Below are 21,098 nucleotides of genomic sequence, written 5' to 3'. Positions count from 1 at the left end.
ACACCACACCTATTCTAAGAACTATTTACATAACCATGCTTTTTCTAAGAAATGTTTTGAATATTCATATCCCACTGGCATAAAAGTTTGGCTGTAACTGTTTGGGGTATGCAAGTTGGTACAGCACAGACTCTCCCCACATCCAGCGCTGTTTGCCTTTTATCTTACAAAACAAAATTCTCATGAAACCTTAAATTTATTCTGGAGTGGACAGCTCATTTATAACAAAACCAAACATAGCTAAAGATGTCCTAATGTTCAAATAATGACATTACTTTTCAGTTAAGGTACAACATACTTTTCACATACTTCTGTTATCAAACTGAAAAAATATCTGCGTTCATTCTTGCTACCAAGATCCTGATACCGCCTTTTACAGAAACATCTTGCTTTCAAACACATGTGGAAATTGTTAAACAATACATTAAAGAAATATCGTCACCAATGTATGAAAAGCTAACATACGTGTTTATTGTCTTATTACCTTTCAGGCAGGTTTTATTATCACACCAGAATCCTGTTTTATTGAGTAAGAAGTTCAGTTGAAGCTCTGACCCTAGAATTAGATTGCTCTCAGGAGAAATTCCTTTACTTACACAGATCCCCTCTTACTTACAATCACTGAATAACACAGGTCGCATTCTAGTTACACCCACTGAAGATCAAATTATGGAATTATAATAAGCATAATATTTTTAATGTATCCAGAGAGTCAGAGGGTAACTATTAAAAACAAGACTTCTATAATGCAACTTCCAGCTCTTTGTGACAACATACTGGGCCAACACTACTGTTTGCTACTATTTTGTTAGCTTTGCAGTAATTGTAGTTTCAAAATGGTTAAGGAAACTTCATGAAAACCCAAAACCTCCTTGATCCCTTCAAAGCCTTACCAGGTCATTTCAGTTAAACATAGATCAGGCATATAGACTAACTAGAAATATCAGATAGGAAAAGGAAGAAAACTTCAATTTCCCAGCGTAGACTCCTGCCCTCCCTCCCTGCAACAAGGCAACAACTGGGTTCAGCACATCAGCACATAAGTCTGAGGAAAACACTCACAGCAAAAATCATATTGGGTTACAGATCATTCAGGTCCCCACTTTGAGTTCTCCTACTACTTTCTTTAGTGCAAAGGCCTCTATGCTACCTTTCCTGTCTCTTTTACCCACTTAGAGCTTCCAGTTTCATTTGAATTATACAGTGACAACAGTAGATCTTTAAGCATTAGTAGCTTTCCTGTGTATTCTGTATTTACATTATGCAGTCCATGTGGTCATTACAGTAAAAACAAGTATGGAATTGGAAAAGAAGATAACTTCATGAGGGGAAATAAAAACCTCCTTGTACTGAAGCTTTTCATGTTTGGGTCTAACACAGAAGAAGTGTCTAATTTAATTAACTGAAGAGGAGGTACAAATATGCAGCAGAAGCAGGTATGGCTACAGCAGCCACAACTTTTTTCACTGCATGTCAAGGGTTCATTGCTTGGGGCGGGGGGGAAGAGCTGCTTTTAGTGTAGGTTTAACCAGGATCCCAATCTTGCTTGCTGCACTGCCATGCAACAGTTTATATTGCACAAACAATAAACAGAGTAAAAAACCACACCTTTTGACTGTGGTGCAAGTTTACACTGATTTAGATGCTTATGGAATACTCTTTCAAAACTCAATTTCATCACAATGTTGCCAAGAGAGGTGTTCCCATCCACATTACAAGACACTCTTGTTTCCTAAACATTCTAAACAGATGTTAGAGCTGATCTAAGGTCCTGTGTAGAATAGAGTAGAGTAGAATAGAGTAGAGTAGAGTAGAGTAGACCAGGTTGGAAGAGACCTTCAAGATCATCGTGTCCAACCTATCATCCAACACCACCTAATCAACTAAACCATGCAACCAAGCACCCTGTCAAGTCTCCTCCTGAACACCTCCAGCGATGGCGACTCCACCACCTCCCCGGGCAGCCCATTCCAATGGGCAATCACTCTCTCTGTGTAAAACTTCCTCCTGACCTCCAGCCTGAACCTCCCCTGGCGCAACCCGAGACTGTGTCCTCTTGTTCTGGTGCTGGTGTAGTTGCAAGAAACACCAATGCAAATGCAAAGGGGTAGAAAGAAATATACAGTCAAGCCAGGGAGGAGAGCTTGCCTCTATTTCAAAGACAGTAGCTTGACACTTAAACAGGCTGGAGTATAGGACCAAGAGTTTAAATTGACTCATAGTGTGCTTGTAGGTCATACAGAACTGCTACTGTTAAACTGGAGCGGTTCCTCCAAGATGGATGCACTACTGCCAAATAAACACCTATCAAATAATTCCTTTAACACCTACTTGCCCCCAAATGTACTGATATCTCCAATAAATTAGCTGTTAAAAAGGTAAACTTTTTTCTTGTAAACAATGCTTTCCTATAGCCTTAAAATCAGAAACTGTTACTACTACAGGGTAAATAACAGAAGTAATTTAGTTACACAGCGTGAATGTCAAATCACAAATTTCATTAAATGAATCATCTCTCAGGGGTCAAAATGAAAGCCTTGCTATGCATTATTATTAAAGGATAATAAAGTCCTTCACACCACATCACAATGGCATAAAAGAGTTTAAACACAAAGACTGAGAACTTATTCCAATGCAGACTGTGACAGGAGCACAGGGGTGAAAACCCAGAACTACAATCTAAATAAACTCTGTTTCTGCTTATAAGCACTTACACTTTTTTCAGGACATGAGAGCTGTGCTTCTATACATAGCTATAACTCTGTACTTACTACTGGCTTTGAAAGCAGACTTGGAAAGAGAACTTTCCAGCAACTTTCGAAAAAAAATAACTTTGTAAAACACTTTGCACAACCTGGAATGTTTACTATACTATTTACGCTACATATGCAACAACAGTAATGTTAGACTCTTTGCTGAGAGTAAAAGACTCATTGAATGTTTGCACCAAATGCAATTCTAATTATTTGACCTGAAGATGCTGAACTTGTTGCTGACAAGCCCATGCCTTGTCACGCTGTTAACCAAAAGAATTACCATGTCTTAACTACACTTGCCTGCTGTGCTTTCAACCCTGCAGTCAACTCCTAAGCCTTCCACAATAACTTCCTTAACGACGTCAACCTCTGACATGTGAATACTTAATACACCTGAGGTTCCGTTTAACCAGCCATTGGAAACATTGGCATAGAAGAAGTAGTTGTGGAGTCACCTTTTCTGGAGACTTTCCAAACTTGCCTGGATGCATTCCTTCGTGGCCTGCCCTAGGTGATCCTACTTTGAGGGGGTGGGTGAGGGGGTGCTGGACTCAATCTCTAGCAGTCCCTTCCAGCTCCTAAATCCTGTGATTCTGCAGTAGCTGAAGCATTTTATTCCTCAAGTCTTCAAAAGTATATAAATAAAACCGTATCAAACAATTTGAAATTCTTTTATTCTAGTATTTTCACTCATGTGTCTCTAAATTAGAAACTGGGACTGTTACTACAGAGTGAAGCTCCCTGGGATCAACTTCTTGTCTTTGAACGGAGTTGAAGAACTAATGTTTCCAGCTTAGTACTCTTTGATGCAGTGTGGAAAGCTCTATTAGTTTTTCAAGCTTATTTTAAAAATTACTGTTTTCCAGATCTTTGCAATCCCATATGTCATTCACATCAAATTTATACCACAGTGTCAGGTTATAAAAATACTTTCAAATAACATTGCAGCGTCAGCGTCATTTGACAGCATTTTGCTAAACGGAAGGTAGTTAGCCTTGCATACAATTCTATAGGCTAACAATTTAATAGAACAAATACAAAATAAGACAGTTACTTCATGAAAGTTTTAGCAACTCACACACCCTCCTGACATGCTTTATCACCAGTTCTAAGTTGCTATGCTTCCTAGACAGTTGAGAGCAAATTAATTATCACCTCCACACTAGCAGCAAACATACCACAGTGTTTTTCATCATGGCTTTAACAGTGAATCCGTCGGCGACCTGCTGCTTGCTTTTCTTCAAGTGCCCCAGTGGCTCCTGCTTCTGGGGACACCTGTCACCTACGGGCTGCGAGGAGCTTGCGCCCGGTTTCTCCACTACCATTTCCCCACCAGGGTCCGCAACGGACAAGAAGTAAAATACAGACTGGAAAAAACACGAAACAAAACGTCAACGCCCCGCCTTCAGCACGTTGGAAAGCTGAGTAGGTCTACCTGTGTTCCCTTCTCTACTAGCGACACCCTCACATACACCTTTCTCGCAGCTACCCTGCGCCTGACAGACTTTCTCGTCCCCTGTCGTCCCTCGCTCAACCTCATCTCGTCTCCCCCCTCTCTAACGCTCCCGCTCCTCCGTTCCCCGCCCTTCATTACCTCCTTGGATTCTTTCCCACCCCGGTTGCTCGCCACCCTCCCGTGTTGGCTCTCTCCCTGCCTCACCCCCGGCGCCCCTCAGCTGGGTCCGTTGGGGACGCGGCGGGTGGTAGCCGCTGCCGGCGCTAGCACGCGTCCCCGGCCTCGCAGCCGTTACTAGGCAACGCGTCAACAGCCTGCTGCCTTGCTGGCGGTGGTGTCGTGCGCGGGGGAAGCGCGACGTCAACCAAAGAAACCCCAGGGGCAACGGTCCGCCACGCGCAGCCCACAAGCAGGAGCAGCGAAAACCGGGCAGGCACCGCACCGGTCGGCAGAAAGTAACAGAAAGTAATTAACATGGGAGGGCGGTCACGTGACCAGAGCTGGGTGTTGCGCCAGGACGAGAACTACGTTACCCAGACTACACCGCGTCTCCTCAGAGGCATGCGTATTCTGCCGCCGCATACGCCTCCTTTGCCCTTCACATTCCCCTCCCCGAAGCCGCCATGATAGGTGAGTGCGCACGTCTAGGAGGGAGCGAGCCCGGATGCAGATCCGCCCATTCCTGCCGGCTGCTCAGTTGCTGGTGCTACTGGCTCATTAGTCCTGGGGGGCGGCGTGGGATGGTTTGGTTCTTTTCCCCTCGGTCCCGGTGGGCATGCTTGCTTTCTTTAGTGCTTCGGCGAGGCTCTAGTGGTGTGCCTCGGACGCCGCTAGGGGAGGTGGCGGGTGCCCGCAGCGACGAGCTGACACAGCGCGGCCTCTGGTGGCTGTGGTTCTAGGGAAGCAGGGCTGGAGGAGAGGGCTGGGCTGTGCCGTCTCCTTGCCTTCGTTACTGCGTCTGTGGTTAAAGCACTTCGTGCATTTGTCGGGTCCGTGCGGAGGATTACGAGCGTCTAAGTGCTTCAGGGTCAGTGACCTTCGTCCCTCTCGTGGGGGATGACCCAACAGCGGGTTGCGCAGGGCTTGCGATTGCCGTCATTATAAATTATTTCCCTTCAGAATATAAATTGTCAGTACTACTGGGCAAGGTTTGTGTCATTTGTGAACTTTTTTGCCTTGCTAGTATATATTCGTGCTAATGGTCTGTCATGGTATTCAATGGTAGTGATGTGTTTAAAAAACAAGGAAGGCAGCTTAGGCCTAATCATGTTGGGAGTTCTGCCGTTTTGTCCTTGAATGGGCTTCTGTACCTATCTACTGCTGGTGTGGCATGAACTGCTTGTTGCAGTACTGGATTGTCTTGCATCCATACTATGGAAGTACACAAATTACGGCGTGTGTTTTGTAGCCCTGGCCTCATGTTTCATCTCGCGTTCACTATCATTTTATAAGTTAGTTTAAAACTATTAAATGTAGATGAACTTGGTTTTTAACTGTACCATGCCTTCCTCAGGCTTGCTGTTCAGTGTAGGTGTCGTAGAGCCTATGTAAGACATGATGAAATTGAAAAGCATATAGTTAATTGTGAGAATATTTATTGTTCTTAAATTAAACATCTCAAAAGTGTCCAGGAATCCTGAGAGTATTTCAACTACACATAAGGGGTTTTGGTAGCAATACGTGCACATGGGTATTTGGGCAGTGTTCTTTTACTTTCAGGTTTACAAAAGTTAAAATGAAAGTTTAAAATCAGAGCCACGAGGATGATTAGGGGCCTTGAGCATCTCCCCTGTGAAGAGAGACTGAGATCCCTGGGGCTGTTTAGTCTTGAGAAGACTGAGAGGGGATCTCCTCAATGTGTATGTGGCTGAAGGGTGCGTATCAAGCAGAGGGGGTCAAGCTCTTTTCAGTGGTACACAGTAATAAACAACGGATTCAAGCTTGAACATAGAAGATTTCACTTCAACATGAAGAGAAACTTCTTTACAGTGAGAGTGACAGAGCACTTGAACAGGCTGCCCAGAGAGGTTGTGGAGTCTCCTTCTCTGGAGACTTTCAAAACCCACCTGGATGCATTCCTGTGTGGACTGCCCTAAGTGATCCTGCTTTGACAAGGGGGCTTGGACCCGGTGATCTCTAGAGGTCCCTTCCAGCCTCTAGTGTAGTGTGATACTGTGAAACCAGTTACTTATGTGATGTTTTCAGGCTATGTAAATGCCTATTTAAATAGTCTCTGCCCATTTGTGACACTTTACTTGGGTTGGCTTATCATTTGGACTGTGTAAGCAGAGACTGTTTTAATTAAAGCCTTGGCTAAAGCAAAGCGCAAAGGATCTGGTATTCCATCTTTTCATCTTGCAGTGTTATCTCCTCTACTGATTAGATGTCTTGCTATAGTATGTAAAATACATATGTTTACAAAACTGCATCATGTTTGTTTTTGAATGCCTTAGAAAAGTGTTTTAAGTGTACATAAGGGACTACTCTTGTGGTTACAGAGCTGATGCCTTTGGCCCTCATACTGAAATCTAAATATTTACTTAATGCTCATGAAGATAACGTTTATATGACTGAGGAATTACAATTGTGTTTTCCCTGTGGCAGACACATGTTTGTGAATATTGATTATGAAATGTACATCCCAATTAGTTGCAAATTTATAAACTCAGTTTTACATGAGTTGAAACCTTAAAAGGTTCAAGAAGCAGCCTGTTATTTTAGTGTGGCCAGGGGGGAAGATGAAAAAAAACAAAACCTTAACCCCACTGTGAAAATACAAAATTGCCTTCAGAATATATGATGTACAGACAGATTACAATTTCCTGCTTTCTGGAAAGTCTCCTCCAGACACTTGTGAGCTAGGAATACCATTGCAAAATGGGAGGCTGGGAGAGAGAAAGGACATAATGTGTGTAATGTGTCTAATTTTTTGGTCTTCATGTTTAAAGAATTATCCTGTGAAGAACATGGTATATTTTTCAAACTGTTTTACAGTTTCTTACGTGTGGAACTGATTTACGTCATTGTGAGTTCTTGTGGCAAGGAATTCTATAATTGTGCAACACATGACAGTTAATTTCTTCAACAGATTTTTAGTTTCCTGTCTCTTCATGTTCTTGTGCTGTGAAATAGGGTAAACCTTATTAATATGTTTGTTTGGTTTGTTTTCCTTAGAATAGTTACATAATTGACTTGTATGACTGGCTTTTAATAGCCTTCATATCATTTCCCATCCTGCTTGCTATTACATTCTCCAGCTTTGTTGCATTTTGTTGACTGTATAGAGATTTGTGGTGAAAGATTTGCTTACAAATTTATAAATGAATTTGAATGCTGGCATATTGCTAGAGGGGAAAAAAATTAAAAAATAAAAAAAGCCTATGTTTATTTTCAGTGAGAGATTATATTCCTTAAGCGAGGCCTTTAAAATATGTAACTTTATTTTCATCTGTGTGATGCATCTGCATTTAAAATCTCATAACAAGTTAATTGTGTAACAGTCCATTTGTGTAGTAATTCCATTCATGAGCTTATCTGGAAAGTCCATGTCAGCTGACACATGCACAGCATTGCACTGTTAGTGATTGCTTCTGGAATTTTAAGTCTTGGGTATATCTATAAAAATATTTATCAAAGTAAATGTTAAAGGCAGCTCTTGCTTTTATAAATGCTTATAGAGATTGTTCTGTAATGTGCTTCACCTTTATTAATGGAAGCTGCTAGAATGATTCCTTGCTGGTCCTTTCACTTACGCATACATACATTGCCTTTGTAAAGTCACAGTTTATTTATACCAGCTGCTAGTGAACTGTTCAGTTAAGGACTTAGGGAAACTTCTCTATGGAAATTTGTTTAATTTTGTTTCAACAAAGAAAAATTATATAACTGAAGGAGCGTTTAACTTGTGGGCTTTCATTTTGACTAGAGAATACTATATGTATATATTTGACTGATGCAAGATAGCAATCCTTGTATTAGCATTGGGGAGCCAAAATACATGCTGATTTCCATATTTATAACAGTGATGCAAATTAAATTAGCTGAATATCTGCTGTTTGAAGGACCTGTGTCATACTTTGTCTTACATGAGACAGGAGTGAGCTGTGCATGAAAGCCTTTCTGTGGACAACTTCTATACTGCTGTTTACATTCAGTTTATGAGACTTCACATCTAATTTCCAGGTTTGTGTATATTTTCTGTCACTTTTCTTTCTATCCCTCATTTTCTTTTTCTTCATTCACATTTTCTTAGTGGAAGCACAGTGTAAATGCCTGTTGCAGCTAGTCTAAAGTTTTTGGTGGTGTAGGTAATGCTTAGGAAGCATTAGTTCAGTTGTGTCCAATGGAGAGAAAAGGAGTTAGCCTACAAGCCTAATGCGAAGTACCTGGAGTTGCCACCACTTACTTTGTAGTGTTTCTGTTATAATGCTGGGCTGCTTAGGTGCCCTGAAAGCATATTTACAGGGCTTCTGTCTGACATGGGGTAGAGTCTGCTGTCTTTTTCACTTATCAACAATACTGCCGCTAGGACACAAAGCAGTGATTGAGGTCAACCTTAAAGGGGGACTGTTTTGCAGCCTCCAGCAGTTGGGTGCTCTAAACAACACTAACTCTGCTGATATCTGGAGCTTACTCTGTCTTGTGATCCAGAGCCAGGCAAAAATCTTGAATAAAATCTTAACCAAAGCCAAGGTTTTGGCAGAAAATATTTGATTACTCACTGTAAATTCTGTCCTAATAGTGATGCCAAGGTGCCTGTATAAAAATTGATAAGGTATGAATACTTGCACACTTTTGCTTTATATTTCAGTTTTAACATATCGTTTGGGACTATACTGACATGCATTTAAGTTCTGAAACAGCTTAACTCTATCATGTTTCTAACTTGATATACAGAGAGTAGCCCCAGACAGAATATTTTTAGACTTTAACATGCCAGCAACAGAAATCCACTGGAGTTTCAAACAGCACTGGCTTTACAGTGCAATGAAAGGTCTGTGTTAGGTCACAAGCTGAATGTTAAGGCTATTACTTGTGGTATTAACTGTGGCTTTAAATTTGGCATTTAGATTGGGTAAAAAGTTGGAAATTATGTTTGGTTGGAAAAGCACAATCAAGAAGTTTTCATAAATTTATTTCAGAGTATCTTTAATGTTATTTTTTCAAAAATTAATTTTATTGGACACAGGTGACATTGCTAAAATACTTGATTGCAATTTTCTGCCTTGGTCTGAGCAGAAAAAATATACCAAACATACTAATGTTAAGTCTTAGGCATTTTGGTTTTTTTTCCCCTTTTTCTGGGTGGGGGGGAGTGGTGGTGGTTTGTTTTACATACAGGCATATCTGTGTGACAAATGTTATACAATTTTAGTTTTAAATTTTTTTTTTTTTTTTTTAAGCTGGCTGAATGCTGTAAGGTCTGATAAATAAACTTAGTGTGAAATCCATGTGGATGCATTGCGGGGTGCTTGTCTGTCTTTGCCAGTGTCATGGTTCTGCTGCTTGGCAAGGAGCTATTGGTAGTGCTCTGTCAAAAAGTTGAAGAGTTTTTGTGAAGACACATAAGGAATATAGAGCAGGGTCTGAAGTGTTTATGAAATGGATTCCTCAATGAGCTTCCATTTAGTTTTACAACTGCCTGTTATTTTAGAATGATTATCAGTGATAATCGTATGATAACAGTGGTATTCCACTAAAACAGTAGATAAAAATCAGTGTTAACTAATGATGTATTCACACAGTTAAAGACTTGGAGGAGTGGTGAGAGGTTTATATTTAAATATTAGTTCAGAAACAGCGTAGTTGTTCTTGTAAGCCAGGAACTAGTAGAATTGATAACATACTTTGTGATGAACATTTTGTGTGTAAAATACCTTTTTGTTGACTTAAATACTCAGCTGCTTATTGATTAATTTTTGGTAAAGTTTTATAATTAGCAATTACAGAAAATTATTATTAGTAATTTACTTCAAAAGGAAAAAATATAGAAAATAACACCAGTGCTCATAGTCTGTTTGGTGTGCTTGAAGATTTTATTATTGATTTTCTTTAAAGTGTGAAATAAAGATGCTCATCTAAATATGAGGATTTAATCAAGCTGTGGCCTTATTATTTTCAAGTAATCATTGACAGACATCAGTTGACCTAGCATTTCCAGTTTCATGTTTGCACTCCTATATTGGTATCAACATCAGTAGGACAGATTGGTCAATGTTATTTTGAAGATGATACAACATAGTCTTTGTGGATAAACAAAAACTTCTCAGAGGCTGTTCAGTAGCAAAAATTAGCAGCTGTCTAATTTGATGCGGCATTGATAGTTCGTGTCCTGTGGTAATGAAGGTTATGATTTTTATAGACAATGTGTCTTCAAGTGCTAGTCATAGACTATCATAAAGAGCAAGTAACAATTTTTGCAGTTGTTCATCAGCATACAGTTTTTGTGTTGGAACCTTGTTTTAATAATCAGGGAATCATAGAACGCTTTATGTTGGAAGGGAACTTTAAAGGTAATCTAGTCCAAGCCACTCCTGCAGTGAGAAGAGACGTCTTTAGCTAGATCAGGTTGTCCAGAGTCCTGTCCAATCTGATGTGGAATGTTTCCAGGTATGGGGCTTCTACCACCTCTCTGGGAAACCTGTTCCATTGTAAAAAAACCCTCATTGTAAAAAAATTCTTCCTTGGATCTAGTCTAAATCTACAATCTTGTAGTTTAAAACTATCACCTCTTGTCCTGTTTCAAGGCCTTGCTAAAAAAATTGTCCCCATCTTAAAGCCTCATAATAATAAAGACCACAATAAGGTCTCCCTTGAGCCTTCTCCTGTCTGAACAGCTCTCTCAGCCTGTCCTTGTAGGAGAGGTGTTCAATACCCCTGATTATTTTTGTGGCCCTCCTCTGGACACCCTGAAACAGGTTAATATCATCCTTGTGCTGAGGGCTTCAGAGCTGGACACAGTACTCCAACTGAGGTCTTACCAGAGCCTTCTGGGCTGCAGGTGCACATTGATGGTTTATGTCTGGCTTTTTATCCACCAGTCCAGGTTTTCATCCACTATGATGTAACATATTAATGATGTAGCACTTTTATAAATAAAAAATACTAAAATCTACTGTTTCACTGTTTATCTCAAACAAATACTACCAAAATCAATAAATACTTGTCTTAAAATCTGGAAGAACAGACAAGGCTAGCATGATCTAATGTTATGTGATGTATTATTTGTACCATGGGAATCTGTCAGTTCTGTAACTTTAATACTATTCCATTTCATTGGTTTCTGGGTGGGTTTTTAGGGTTTTGTTGTTATTGTTGCTTGTTTTGATTCTTTGTTTTCCTCTTTTTAGACAGCAGGATTAAATAGGCTTCTCACAGGTTTAAGTAAAAGACAAATCCAGTGGAAATTCATTGTATAGCTGGCTCTTCAACTTCTTTCCCCACAAAACCTCAACATTTGTAAAATTAGATTATGGAAATTTTTCTTTTCAAAAAACTTGCAGCAGAGCACCATCTGTTTAGGCACACTATGAAGCCAAAAATAATAGTGAACAATGAGTTTATTTTTAAGATGGATCAGTTCTATTTTGTGTTTGCGGGGTGGTGACATGAAAGCTTTGTGGGTGTAACTAAGGGGACATCATTTAATCCTCTTTCTTTGCTTAACAATTTAAATTATGGTGATAAGGGAATAGTAGTGGTGTGCAGTGCAGCTGGTTGTCACCTGAAGAACATTTTAGAATAGAATAAACCAGATTGGAAGAGATCTTCAAGATCATCGCGTCCAACCTATCATCCAACACCACCTAATCAACTAAACCATGCAACCAAACACCCTATCAAGTCTCCTCCTGAACACCTCCAATGATGGTGACTCCACCACCTCCCCAGGTAGCCCATTCCAATGGGCAATCACTCTCTCTGTGTAGAACTTCTTCCTAACCTCCAGTCTGAATCTCCCCTGGCGCAGCCTGAGACTGTGTCCTCTTGTTCTGGTGCTGGTTGCTTGGGAGAAGAGACGAACATCCATTGGCCCTCTTGGCTGCCTGGGCACACTGCAGGCTCATGTTCAGCCTACCATCAACCAGTACGCCCAGGTCCCTCTCTGCCTGGCCGCTCTCCAGCCACTCTGACCCCAGCCTGTAGCACTGCATGGGGTTGTTGTGGCCACTGTGCAGAACCCGGCACTTAGATGTGTTAAATCTCATGCCATTGGATTCTGCCCAGCAAGTTGAGGTCCTTCTGCAAAGCCCCTCTACCCTCCAGCAGATCAAAACCTGCCCCTGGCTTGGTGCTCTCTCTTCCCCTTTAGTCCCAAACATGTTTCTTGAGCTGACATTGATATTTGTTCGACTCTAGAGTGAGGTAGTTAAGTCATCTGAGTTGTCAAAACCCCATCTTAGAGGCATGGCAGGTTTTTGTTTTGTTTTCATGTAATACTCCACATCTGCTTACCACTGGATCAGCTGAGAACCAGTATGGGTGCAAGGGCATTAACCACAAGTGGACTGAGTAACACATTTCGTAGTCCATGATATTGGAAATAATGTTACCTCCCTAAAACATGTTTGTAAGTTTTCAGTAGGTATTCCAGGCCAAAAAAAAAAAAAAAAAAAAAAAAAGAAAGATTAAAACTGAATTTTAAGGAAGATACTGGGGCAGCTTCATGGACTTTTTTAGGAAATACATCAGTGAACAAAACCCATGGGGTAGGTCCTCAAACAATTTTTTAAAATGTAGAAGATGGGCTCTAGATTGTTAACATTGACAGGTCAGCATTTCTATAGTGAATGAAAGACAAAGGTGGTAGCAGAGACCAGTTGTGAAGGGCTTTGACAGTGAAATATGATTTGCACAGCAGTAATCAAGTTAAGGGAGAATGGAAGGCTGGGTAAAATTTTTAGCTATCTGAATGACGGATCACTCCTCTGTGTTGCACTCTTGTTCAGTATTTGGTAGTCTTTACTTTCTACATAAGTATTTTTTATTTCTTACTGTTATGAAAATAACCTTGAAGCAAAACAAGAATAAACTTGTTTCAGATTTCTCTGAATGAATTCAGACTACAATGTAATCCATGAGGAATTAGTTTAATCCATGAGGAATTAGTTCGGGAGCTGCTGAGCCACTTGGACACTCACAAGTCCATGGGACCGGATGGGATCCATCCTAGGGTGCTGAGAGAGCTGGCAGATGAGCTGGCTAAGCTGCTCTCCATCATTTTCCTCCAGTCCTGGCTCACCGGTGAGGTCCCAGATGACTGGAAACTGGCCAATGTGGTCCCCATCCATAAGAAAGGTCGGATGGAGGAACCTGGAAACTACAGGCCAGTCTGCCTGACCTCAGTGCCAGGGAAAGTGATGGAGCAGATTATCCTGGCGGCAATAACTGCGCACCTGAAGAATGGCCAAGGGCTCAGGTCCAGCCAGCATGGATTTAGGAAGGGCAGGTCCTGCCTCTCCAACCTGATCTCCTTCTATGATCAGGTGACCCGTCTGGTGGATGTGGGGAGGCCTGTGGATGTGGTCTACCTGGACTTCACCAAGGCCTTTGACACTGTCCCCCACAGCAAACTGCTGGCTAAGCTGTCAGCTCGTGGCTTGGACCACTGCACTTTGTGCTGGGTTAGGAACTGGCTACAGGGCTGAGCCCAGAGAGTGGTGGTGAATGGTGCCGCATCCAGCTGGTGACCTGTCACCAGTGGCGTCCCCCAGGGATCAGTGCTGGGCCCCATCCTCTTTAACATCTTCATTGATGATCTGGATGAGGGGGTCGAGTCAGTCATTAGCAAGTTTGCAGATGACACAAAGTTAGGAGCAGATGTTAGTCAGTTAGAGGGTGGAAAGGCTCTGCAGAGGGACCTTGACAGACTGGACAGATGGGCAGAGTCCAATGGGCTGGCATTCAACAAGTCCAAGTGCCGAGTGCTGCGCTTTGGCTACGGCAATCCCATGCAGAGCTACAGGCTGGGGTCGGAGTGGCTGGAGAGCTCCCAAACAGAGAGGGACCTGGGAGTGCTGATTGACAGCTGCCTAAACATGAGCCAGCAGTGTGCCCAGGTGGCCAAGAAGGCCAATGGCATCCTGGCCTACATTAGGAGTAGTGTGGCCAGCAGGAGCAGGGAAGTCATTGTGCCCCTGTACACTGCATTGGTTAGGCCACACCTTGAGTACTGTGTCCAGTTCTGGGCCCCTCAGTTTAAGAAGGACATCGAAACACTTGAACATGTCCAGAGAAGGGCAACAAGGCTGGTGAGAGGCCTTGAGCACAAGCCCTATGAGGAGAGGCTGAGGGAGCTGGGATTGTTTAGCCTGGAGAAGAGGAGGCTCAGGGGTGACCTCATTGCCCTCTACAACTACCTGAAAGGTGGTTGTAGCCAGGAAGGGGTTGGTCTCTTCTCCCAGGCAACCAGCACCAGAACAAGGGGACATAGTCTCAAGCTGCGCCAGGGGAGGTTTAGACTCGAGGTGAGGAGGAAGTTCTTCACCGAGCGAGTCGTTCGTCATTGGAACGGGTTGCCCAGGGAGGTGGTTGAGTCACCGTCCCTGGAGGCATTCAAGAGGAGATTGGACGTGGCACTTGGTGCCATGGTCTAGTTATGGGGTCTGTGTTGATAGGTTGGACTCAATGATCCTCGAGGTCCTTTCCAACCTAAGTTATACTGTGATACTGTAATGGTGCCAGCTTAGCAACCAAAGGAGAAGTATTTTCTGAATTGTCTCCTTAGATACTGTTATGATCTCATGCTGCAATTTTTGGTTTATTTCTTTTGTCGTTATTTTGATCTGTTTTAGTCTATGTAATGCTATGGATAGTTCCAGTACAATGCTTACTTTTGACTGGAATAATAGCTTCAGTTACAGGTCACTGTTATATTCACAAGTACACAGAATGATTTTTCTGATGGTTAATTGGGTCATTAAATCTCAGAATATCAAAAACTAAATGTAGCAATAAGGTAACAGTATTGTATATTCAAAATGGCATTGTGAAGCATTGCGTGTATTTATATTTCATTATTTTACTACAGAATGCTTTGTTATGACTTTAAGGTTTTAGAAAGTAAATGTCATATAAAATAGGTTATCTTAAAAAATAATCTGATTTTGGTTAGGTACATGTGAGCATTCTGGATTTCTTAGTTTCCTTGAAGATGGATGGGAAAGCTCATTGCTTGAAATTCTTTTAAAAAGAGAAGTGGCAGGCAGGGAACTGATTTTTGTGGTTTTTGTTTGTTTGGGATTTTTTTTGCGCCCCCCGCCCCATATTTAGTGTGGTGGGGTTTTTTTTTTTTGTTTGTTTTTATGGTGGCGGTTTAAATGACCAGAAACACTATTATCATTATGCAGTAGTTAAGGATGTTCTGATGCAGTTTTCTGAGTCTTTTGTGATAGGGCCCTACAGATAGAATATTGATCTGGCAGTTTCTAAAAGTTGTTGGCCATTGCCAATATTCCCATCATTTTCTCTGATTGTAGTAATATATTCTCTCCCTCGTAATATAACGTTAATGAGACTGGTGAGTGGATATATACATGTGTACATTAATTTAAGGTTGGACTTTTTATTATTGTTACAGTGCTGTGTAAGTGACTTCTAATATAGCTGAATCAGTCATAAAAAGGTTTTGCTAACATTTCATTTTTAGTACCATTTTCTGATGCCATCTGTGCATCCTCCTTCGTCTCTAAGCATGTGGAGGAAAAGAAGACTTACCAGGAATAGTTGGCATAGGTTCAGGAAGGGGAGATTATGTTGGACCAGTCTGATAGCCTTCTATGATGTAACCAGCTGGGTAAATAAGAGGAGAGCAGTGAATGTTGTCTGCCTCCACTTCAACAAGGCTTTTGACACTGTCTCCCGTAATGTCCTAATTGGTAAGCTTAGGAAGTGCGGGTTAGAGGAGTGGACAGTGAGGTGGATTGAGAACTGGCTGAACAAGAGAGCACAGAGGGTTGTGAAATGGTGCAGGGTCTAGTTGGAGGCTTGTGATTAGTGGTTTTCCCCTGGGGTCAGTACTGGGTCTAGTCTTCTTCAGCATACTCGTCAATGACATGGATGAAGCAACAGAGTACAGTCTCAGCAAGTTTGCTGATGATACCAAACTGAGAGGAATGGCTGGCACACCATAGGGCCATTCAGCAAGACCTGGACAAGTTGGATGGTAGGGCACAGGTGCATCTTGTGAAGTTCAGCAAGGGCAGGTGTCAAGTCCTGTACTTGGGAAGGAATAACCTCATGCGTAAAATACAAGTTAGGGGTTGACCTCCTGGAAAGCAGTTGTGCAAGAAAGGACCTGGGAGTGCTGGTGGACAGCGAGTTTGCCATAGGCCAGCAGTGTGCCCTTGTGGCCTAAAAAGCCACCAGTATTCTAGGGTGCATAAAGAAGAGAGTGTATCTAGCAGGTTGAGGGAGGTTCTCCTCCTACTCTATTCTGCATTGGTGAGGCCACACCTAGAGAATCATGTTCAGTTCTACACTCCCCAGTTCAAGAGGGACTGGGAATTTCTGGACAGAGTCCCAACAGATGGCTACAAGGATGACTATGGGACTAGAGCATCTCTCTTAAGAGGAGAGTCTGAGAGACCTGGGGCTCTTTAGCCTGGAAGAGAGAAGACTGGGAGTGGATCTCATCAATGCATATAAATATCTAAATGGTGGTGGTCATGAGGATGGAATGGGCTCTTATCTGTGGTGGCCAGTAACAGGACAAGAGGTAATGAGTAGAAACTAAAAACATAGGAGGTTTTACTTGAGCTTAAAGAGAAGCTGCTTTCCTTTGAGGGTGCTGGAGCACTGGATGAGGCTGCCCAGAGAGATTGTGGAATCTTTTTCTATGACGACTTTCAAAACCCTCTTGCACACATTCCTGTGCAACTTGATCTAGGTCTACCTGCACTAGCAGGGGGGTTGAAGTAAGTGATGTTCAGGGATCCTTTCCAACCCTTGCCATTCTATGAGTCACTGATCATGATACAAATTTGCCTGTTAACTGATTCAGCTTGCTATTGTAGAAAAAGACTTTCCATTTTTATTGGTTATCATCCTCAAAGAAGAGCCTAGTAAACACCAAAGTTGACTCAAGATGCTGGGAATGGTGCAGGGTTTTCAAATTACTATATTTAATAGAAGCCCAAGGGAGAGTAAAATCATTAGTGGGAAATTTGTTGCTTTGCCAAAGAGATGTATTCAAAAAGATACAATTCATCCTTTTAAAAGTTATCCTTTTTGTATTGTGATGCACTGCATTTAAGTATTGTTGGACTGAAAAATCAGCTTTCTATCACAAAATGTAGCCACTGGTTTTGAGATAATTAGCAGATAAGCTTTAATTATAATTGTGAAGTATTTCACAATAATTCACAATTCCTTTCTGAACTACAGTCAGTGGCACCTTGCAAACATTTGCATTTTGTGAGGACTTCATAAGCATGAAGTAATTAGAATAAAACCATTTATTTAGAATGAACCATTTATTTAGAATAAACCAAACCAGGTTGGAAGAGACCTTCAAGATCATCACGTCCAACCCATCAACCAATCCAAACCACTTTAACAACTAACCCATGGCACCAAGCACCCCATCAAGTCTCCTCCTGAACACCTCCAGGGATGGTGACTCCACCACCTCTCTGGTCAGCCTCCAATGGGCAATCACTCTTTCTGTGAAGAACTTCTTCCTAACATCCATCCTAAACCTCCCCTGGTGCAGCCTGACACTGTGTCCTCTTGTTCTGGTACTGGTTGCCTGGGAGAAGAGACCATCATCTGCCTGTCTACAACCTCCCTTCAGGTAGTTGTAGAGAGCAGTAAGGTCACCCCTGAGTCTCCTCTTCTCCAGGCTAAGCAATCCCAGCTCCCTCAGTCTCTCCTCATAGGGCTTGTGTTCCAAACCCCTCACCAACTTCGTTGCCCTTCTCTGGACTCGTTCCAGCAAGTCAACATCCTTCCTAAACTGAGGGGCCCAGAACTGGACACAGTACTCGAGGTGTGGCCTAACCAGTGCAGTGTACAGGGGCAGAATGACCTCCCTGCTCCTGCTGGCCGCACTGTTCCTGATGCTGGCCAGGATGCCATTGGCCCTCTTGGCTGCCTGGGCACACTGCAGGCTCATGTTCAGCCTACCATCGACCAGTACCCCCAGGTCCCTTTCTACCTGGCTGCTCTCCAGCCACTCTGACCCCAGCCTGTAGCACTGCATGGGGTTGTTGTGGCCAATGTGCAGAACCCGGCACTTGGATGTGTTAAATCTCATGCCGTTGGACTCTGCCCATCTGTCCAGCCTGTCGCGGTCTCTCTGCAGAGCCTCTCTACCCTCCAGCAGATCAACTCCTGCCCCCAGCTTGGTGTTGTCAGCAAATTTACTGATGAAGGACTCAATGCCCTCATCCAGATCATCAATAAAGATAGTACAGAGAGCAGGGCCCAGCACTGATAACAGGCCCCAGCACTGATTAAATTGTAGTATGGTAAATTATGTTCTTGAAAAATCTGTATTTTAACAATTCTTAAGTTTTCCGAAGTACCTTTGGATGCACCCAGTCCCTTTGTATTGTGGTCAATGCAAAAGGAATGGAAAGGTGACCTCAAAAAGTAAGATTTATCTGATGTACAAACATGCACCAATGCCCCCTTGTCTGTTTTTTTTTCTGAGTTAGTTCATTATGTGCACCTTTTGAGGCAGACTGAAGCCTGCTGATTTTACTAAATTAGCTTTTAAACAGTAACTCTTAGTTGCAACACTTTTCTCAGTAGGCATGTTCCTGCATCCGTTAGTATTGGTAGTTTCACCAAGTAAACAGTAGCACCAAATCTGTTCTATGAGTTGTATAAAAACCCTCATATATTTGCCATATTGCTGCAAAATCTCTGGTAAAAAGGTGAAAGGAATCATTTAACTTCTTCAGCCATTAGTCAAATATTGAGTTCAGCAGTTGTAAGGATAGAAATTAATGAACAGTTAATTGTGAGACTGTTTTTTATTTCATGCCCTTGAACAATTTGCACAGTGGTAGCTGGTATTTGTGCTAGTAAGCATTCATTTTCTGTATTTATTTTCTGCATGTGTCAAAAGTTCTTTTATTATATATTATTTGTCCCTATAGCATAGATCATTTGGCAAGAAAACAACAAAAATATTTCTATATGCTTTGTTTAATTCTGTGTTTTAGGAAATTATTTTGACAGTCTGTTTTGATTTGGGGTTGCAGTTCTTTTTTGCCTCCAAGATCTAAGCCTAAACCTCTCAGCAGAATGCATGCAACCCTGACTTGAGTATATGAAAGAAAAGCATTTAGAAGTTGATTTGATTTATTGTGTAAGAGCTTCAGAAGCTAGTAAAGATTAATGAAGGTACTAATTAAGGAAAGAGCTTGTCGTTCCATGTCAGTTTAAAGGACAGGAAGATTATAACACATTAATGTGCCTAAAATTAAAGCACAGCTTTTTAGAGAGCAGTTGTCATCAAAAGGTATTGCCCATGCTGTGGTTTTTGTGAAGGTGGTATGAGCAGTACTTTTGTTGTCCCAAGAGTCAGACATCATTGTTAGACTAGTTTATCAGTGAAAATTCATGTGATTACAAATACCTGATTTTTTTTTTTTTGTATACTACATAAAACATTAGGCTTACATACTAAGCTTGTTTATGGTGACATAGGTGAGCACTGTAGCAGTTTATTTTTGTAAACATTTTATTGAGATTGTATATGAAAACACACAAAAGCAACAGAAACCCCCAAGCCAACAAAAACCCAAAGCTGTCTTTCCAGTAACAAGGTACACAGTATATCACAGTATCACCAAGGTTGGAAGAGACCTCAAAGATCATCAAGTCCAATCTGTCACCACAGACCTCATGACTAGACCATGGCACCAAGTGCCACGTGCAATCCCCTCTTGAACCCCTCCATGGACAGTGACTCCACCACCTCCCTGGGCAGCACATTCCAATGAGGAATGACTCGCTCGGTGAAGAACTTTCTCCTCACCTCGAGTCTAAACCTCCCCTGGCCCAGCTTGAGACTGTGTCCTCTCGTTCTGGTGCTGGTTGCCTGGGAGAAGAGACCAACCCCCTTCTGGCTGCAATTCCCCTTCAGGTAGTTGTAGAGGGCAATGAGGTCTCCCCTGAGCCTCCTCTTCTCCATGCTAAACAACCCCAGCTCCCTCAGCCTCTCATCGTAGGGCTTGTGCTCAAGGCCTCTCACCAGCCTTGTTGCCCTTCTCTGGACATGTTCAAGTGTCTCAATGTCCTTCTTAAACTGTGGGGCCCAGAACTGGACACAGTACTCAAGGTGTGGCCTATCCAGTGCAGAGTACAGGGGTACCATCACTTCCCTACGCCTGCTGGCCGCACTATTCTTGGTGCAGGCCAGGATGCCATTGGCCTTCTTGGCCACCTGGGCACACTGCTGCCTCATGTTTAAGCAGCTGTCAGTCAGCACCCCCAGGTCCCTCTCTGTTTGGCAGCTCTCCAGCCATACAGCACACTTGGTTTTATTCATCAGTGTTGTTTCTGCTTCTGTTTTCTGTGTCTATTTAGAATTTCTAAATGTTTTGCTCAGTGATGACCTTCAACTCTTAGTTCATTGATTTTTTTAGTGGGTCTTTTCCTGTTTAGACAATAGAATTGTCTTGTGTTACATGTAATATATAATACTTAATAATTTTGACTGTATAGAGCTAAGAATATTTAGTGAACTTCAAATGAGCAAGAATCATTAGAAACAAATATCTGTTTATTTCCAGAATACTGTGTGAACTGTTTCTCTAAGACACCATTTCCATCAGTAGAAGCATTATCAGTTTGTGAATTTTTGCCTTCAAAATTCAAGGGAAAATGTTCAGTTTCTTTCTGCCTTAGTAATTTTCTGTGGTTTTCTTGCATTT

General features: G+C 42.0%; 2 protein-coding genes across 3 annotated transcripts in view; one reads left to right on the top strand and one right to left on the bottom strand.

Moving 5' to 3' along the window:
* PACRG (parkin coregulated) overlaps positions 1 to 4,564 on the bottom strand; it is a 240,024-nt gene extending 235,460 nt beyond the window's left edge. For both annotated transcript variants that reach the window (XM_068152975.1, XM_068152981.1), the window contains exons 1-2: positions 4,417 to 4,564; positions 3,935 to 4,123 (exon numbers count right to left, since the gene is read on the bottom strand). In XM_068152975.1, coding sequence (XP_068009076.1) covers positions 3,935 to 4,081 — 147 coding nt within the window. In that variant the 5' untranslated portion in view covers positions 4,082 to 4,123; positions 4,417 to 4,564. The remainder of the gene's footprint in view (positions 1 to 3,934; positions 4,124 to 4,416) is intronic.
* A 256-nt stretch (positions 4,565 to 4,820) lies between these two features.
* Positions 4,821 to 21,098, top strand: part of PRKN (parkin RBR E3 ubiquitin protein ligase) — a 797,047-nt gene continuing 780,769 nt past the window's right edge. Inside the window, exon 1 of the mRNA XM_068152890.1 lies at positions 4,821 to 4,842. Within this exon, the coding sequence (XP_068008991.1) occupies positions 4,836 to 4,842 (7 nt within the window). The 5' untranslated portion in view covers positions 4,821 to 4,835. The remainder of the gene's footprint in view (positions 4,843 to 21,098) is intronic.

This window comes from Melanerpes formicivorus, unplaced genomic scaffold (assembly GCF_026170545.1).
Source record: "Melanerpes formicivorus ecotype bairdi unplaced genomic scaffold, bMelFor1.0.p_v2 SCAF_2, whole genome shotgun sequence".
Taxonomy (NCBI): Eukaryota; Metazoa; Chordata; class Aves; order Piciformes; family Picidae; genus Melanerpes; species Melanerpes formicivorus.
The sequence above is the reverse complement of the archived record's forward strand: the minus strand, read 5'-3'. Positions and strand labels throughout refer to the sequence as shown.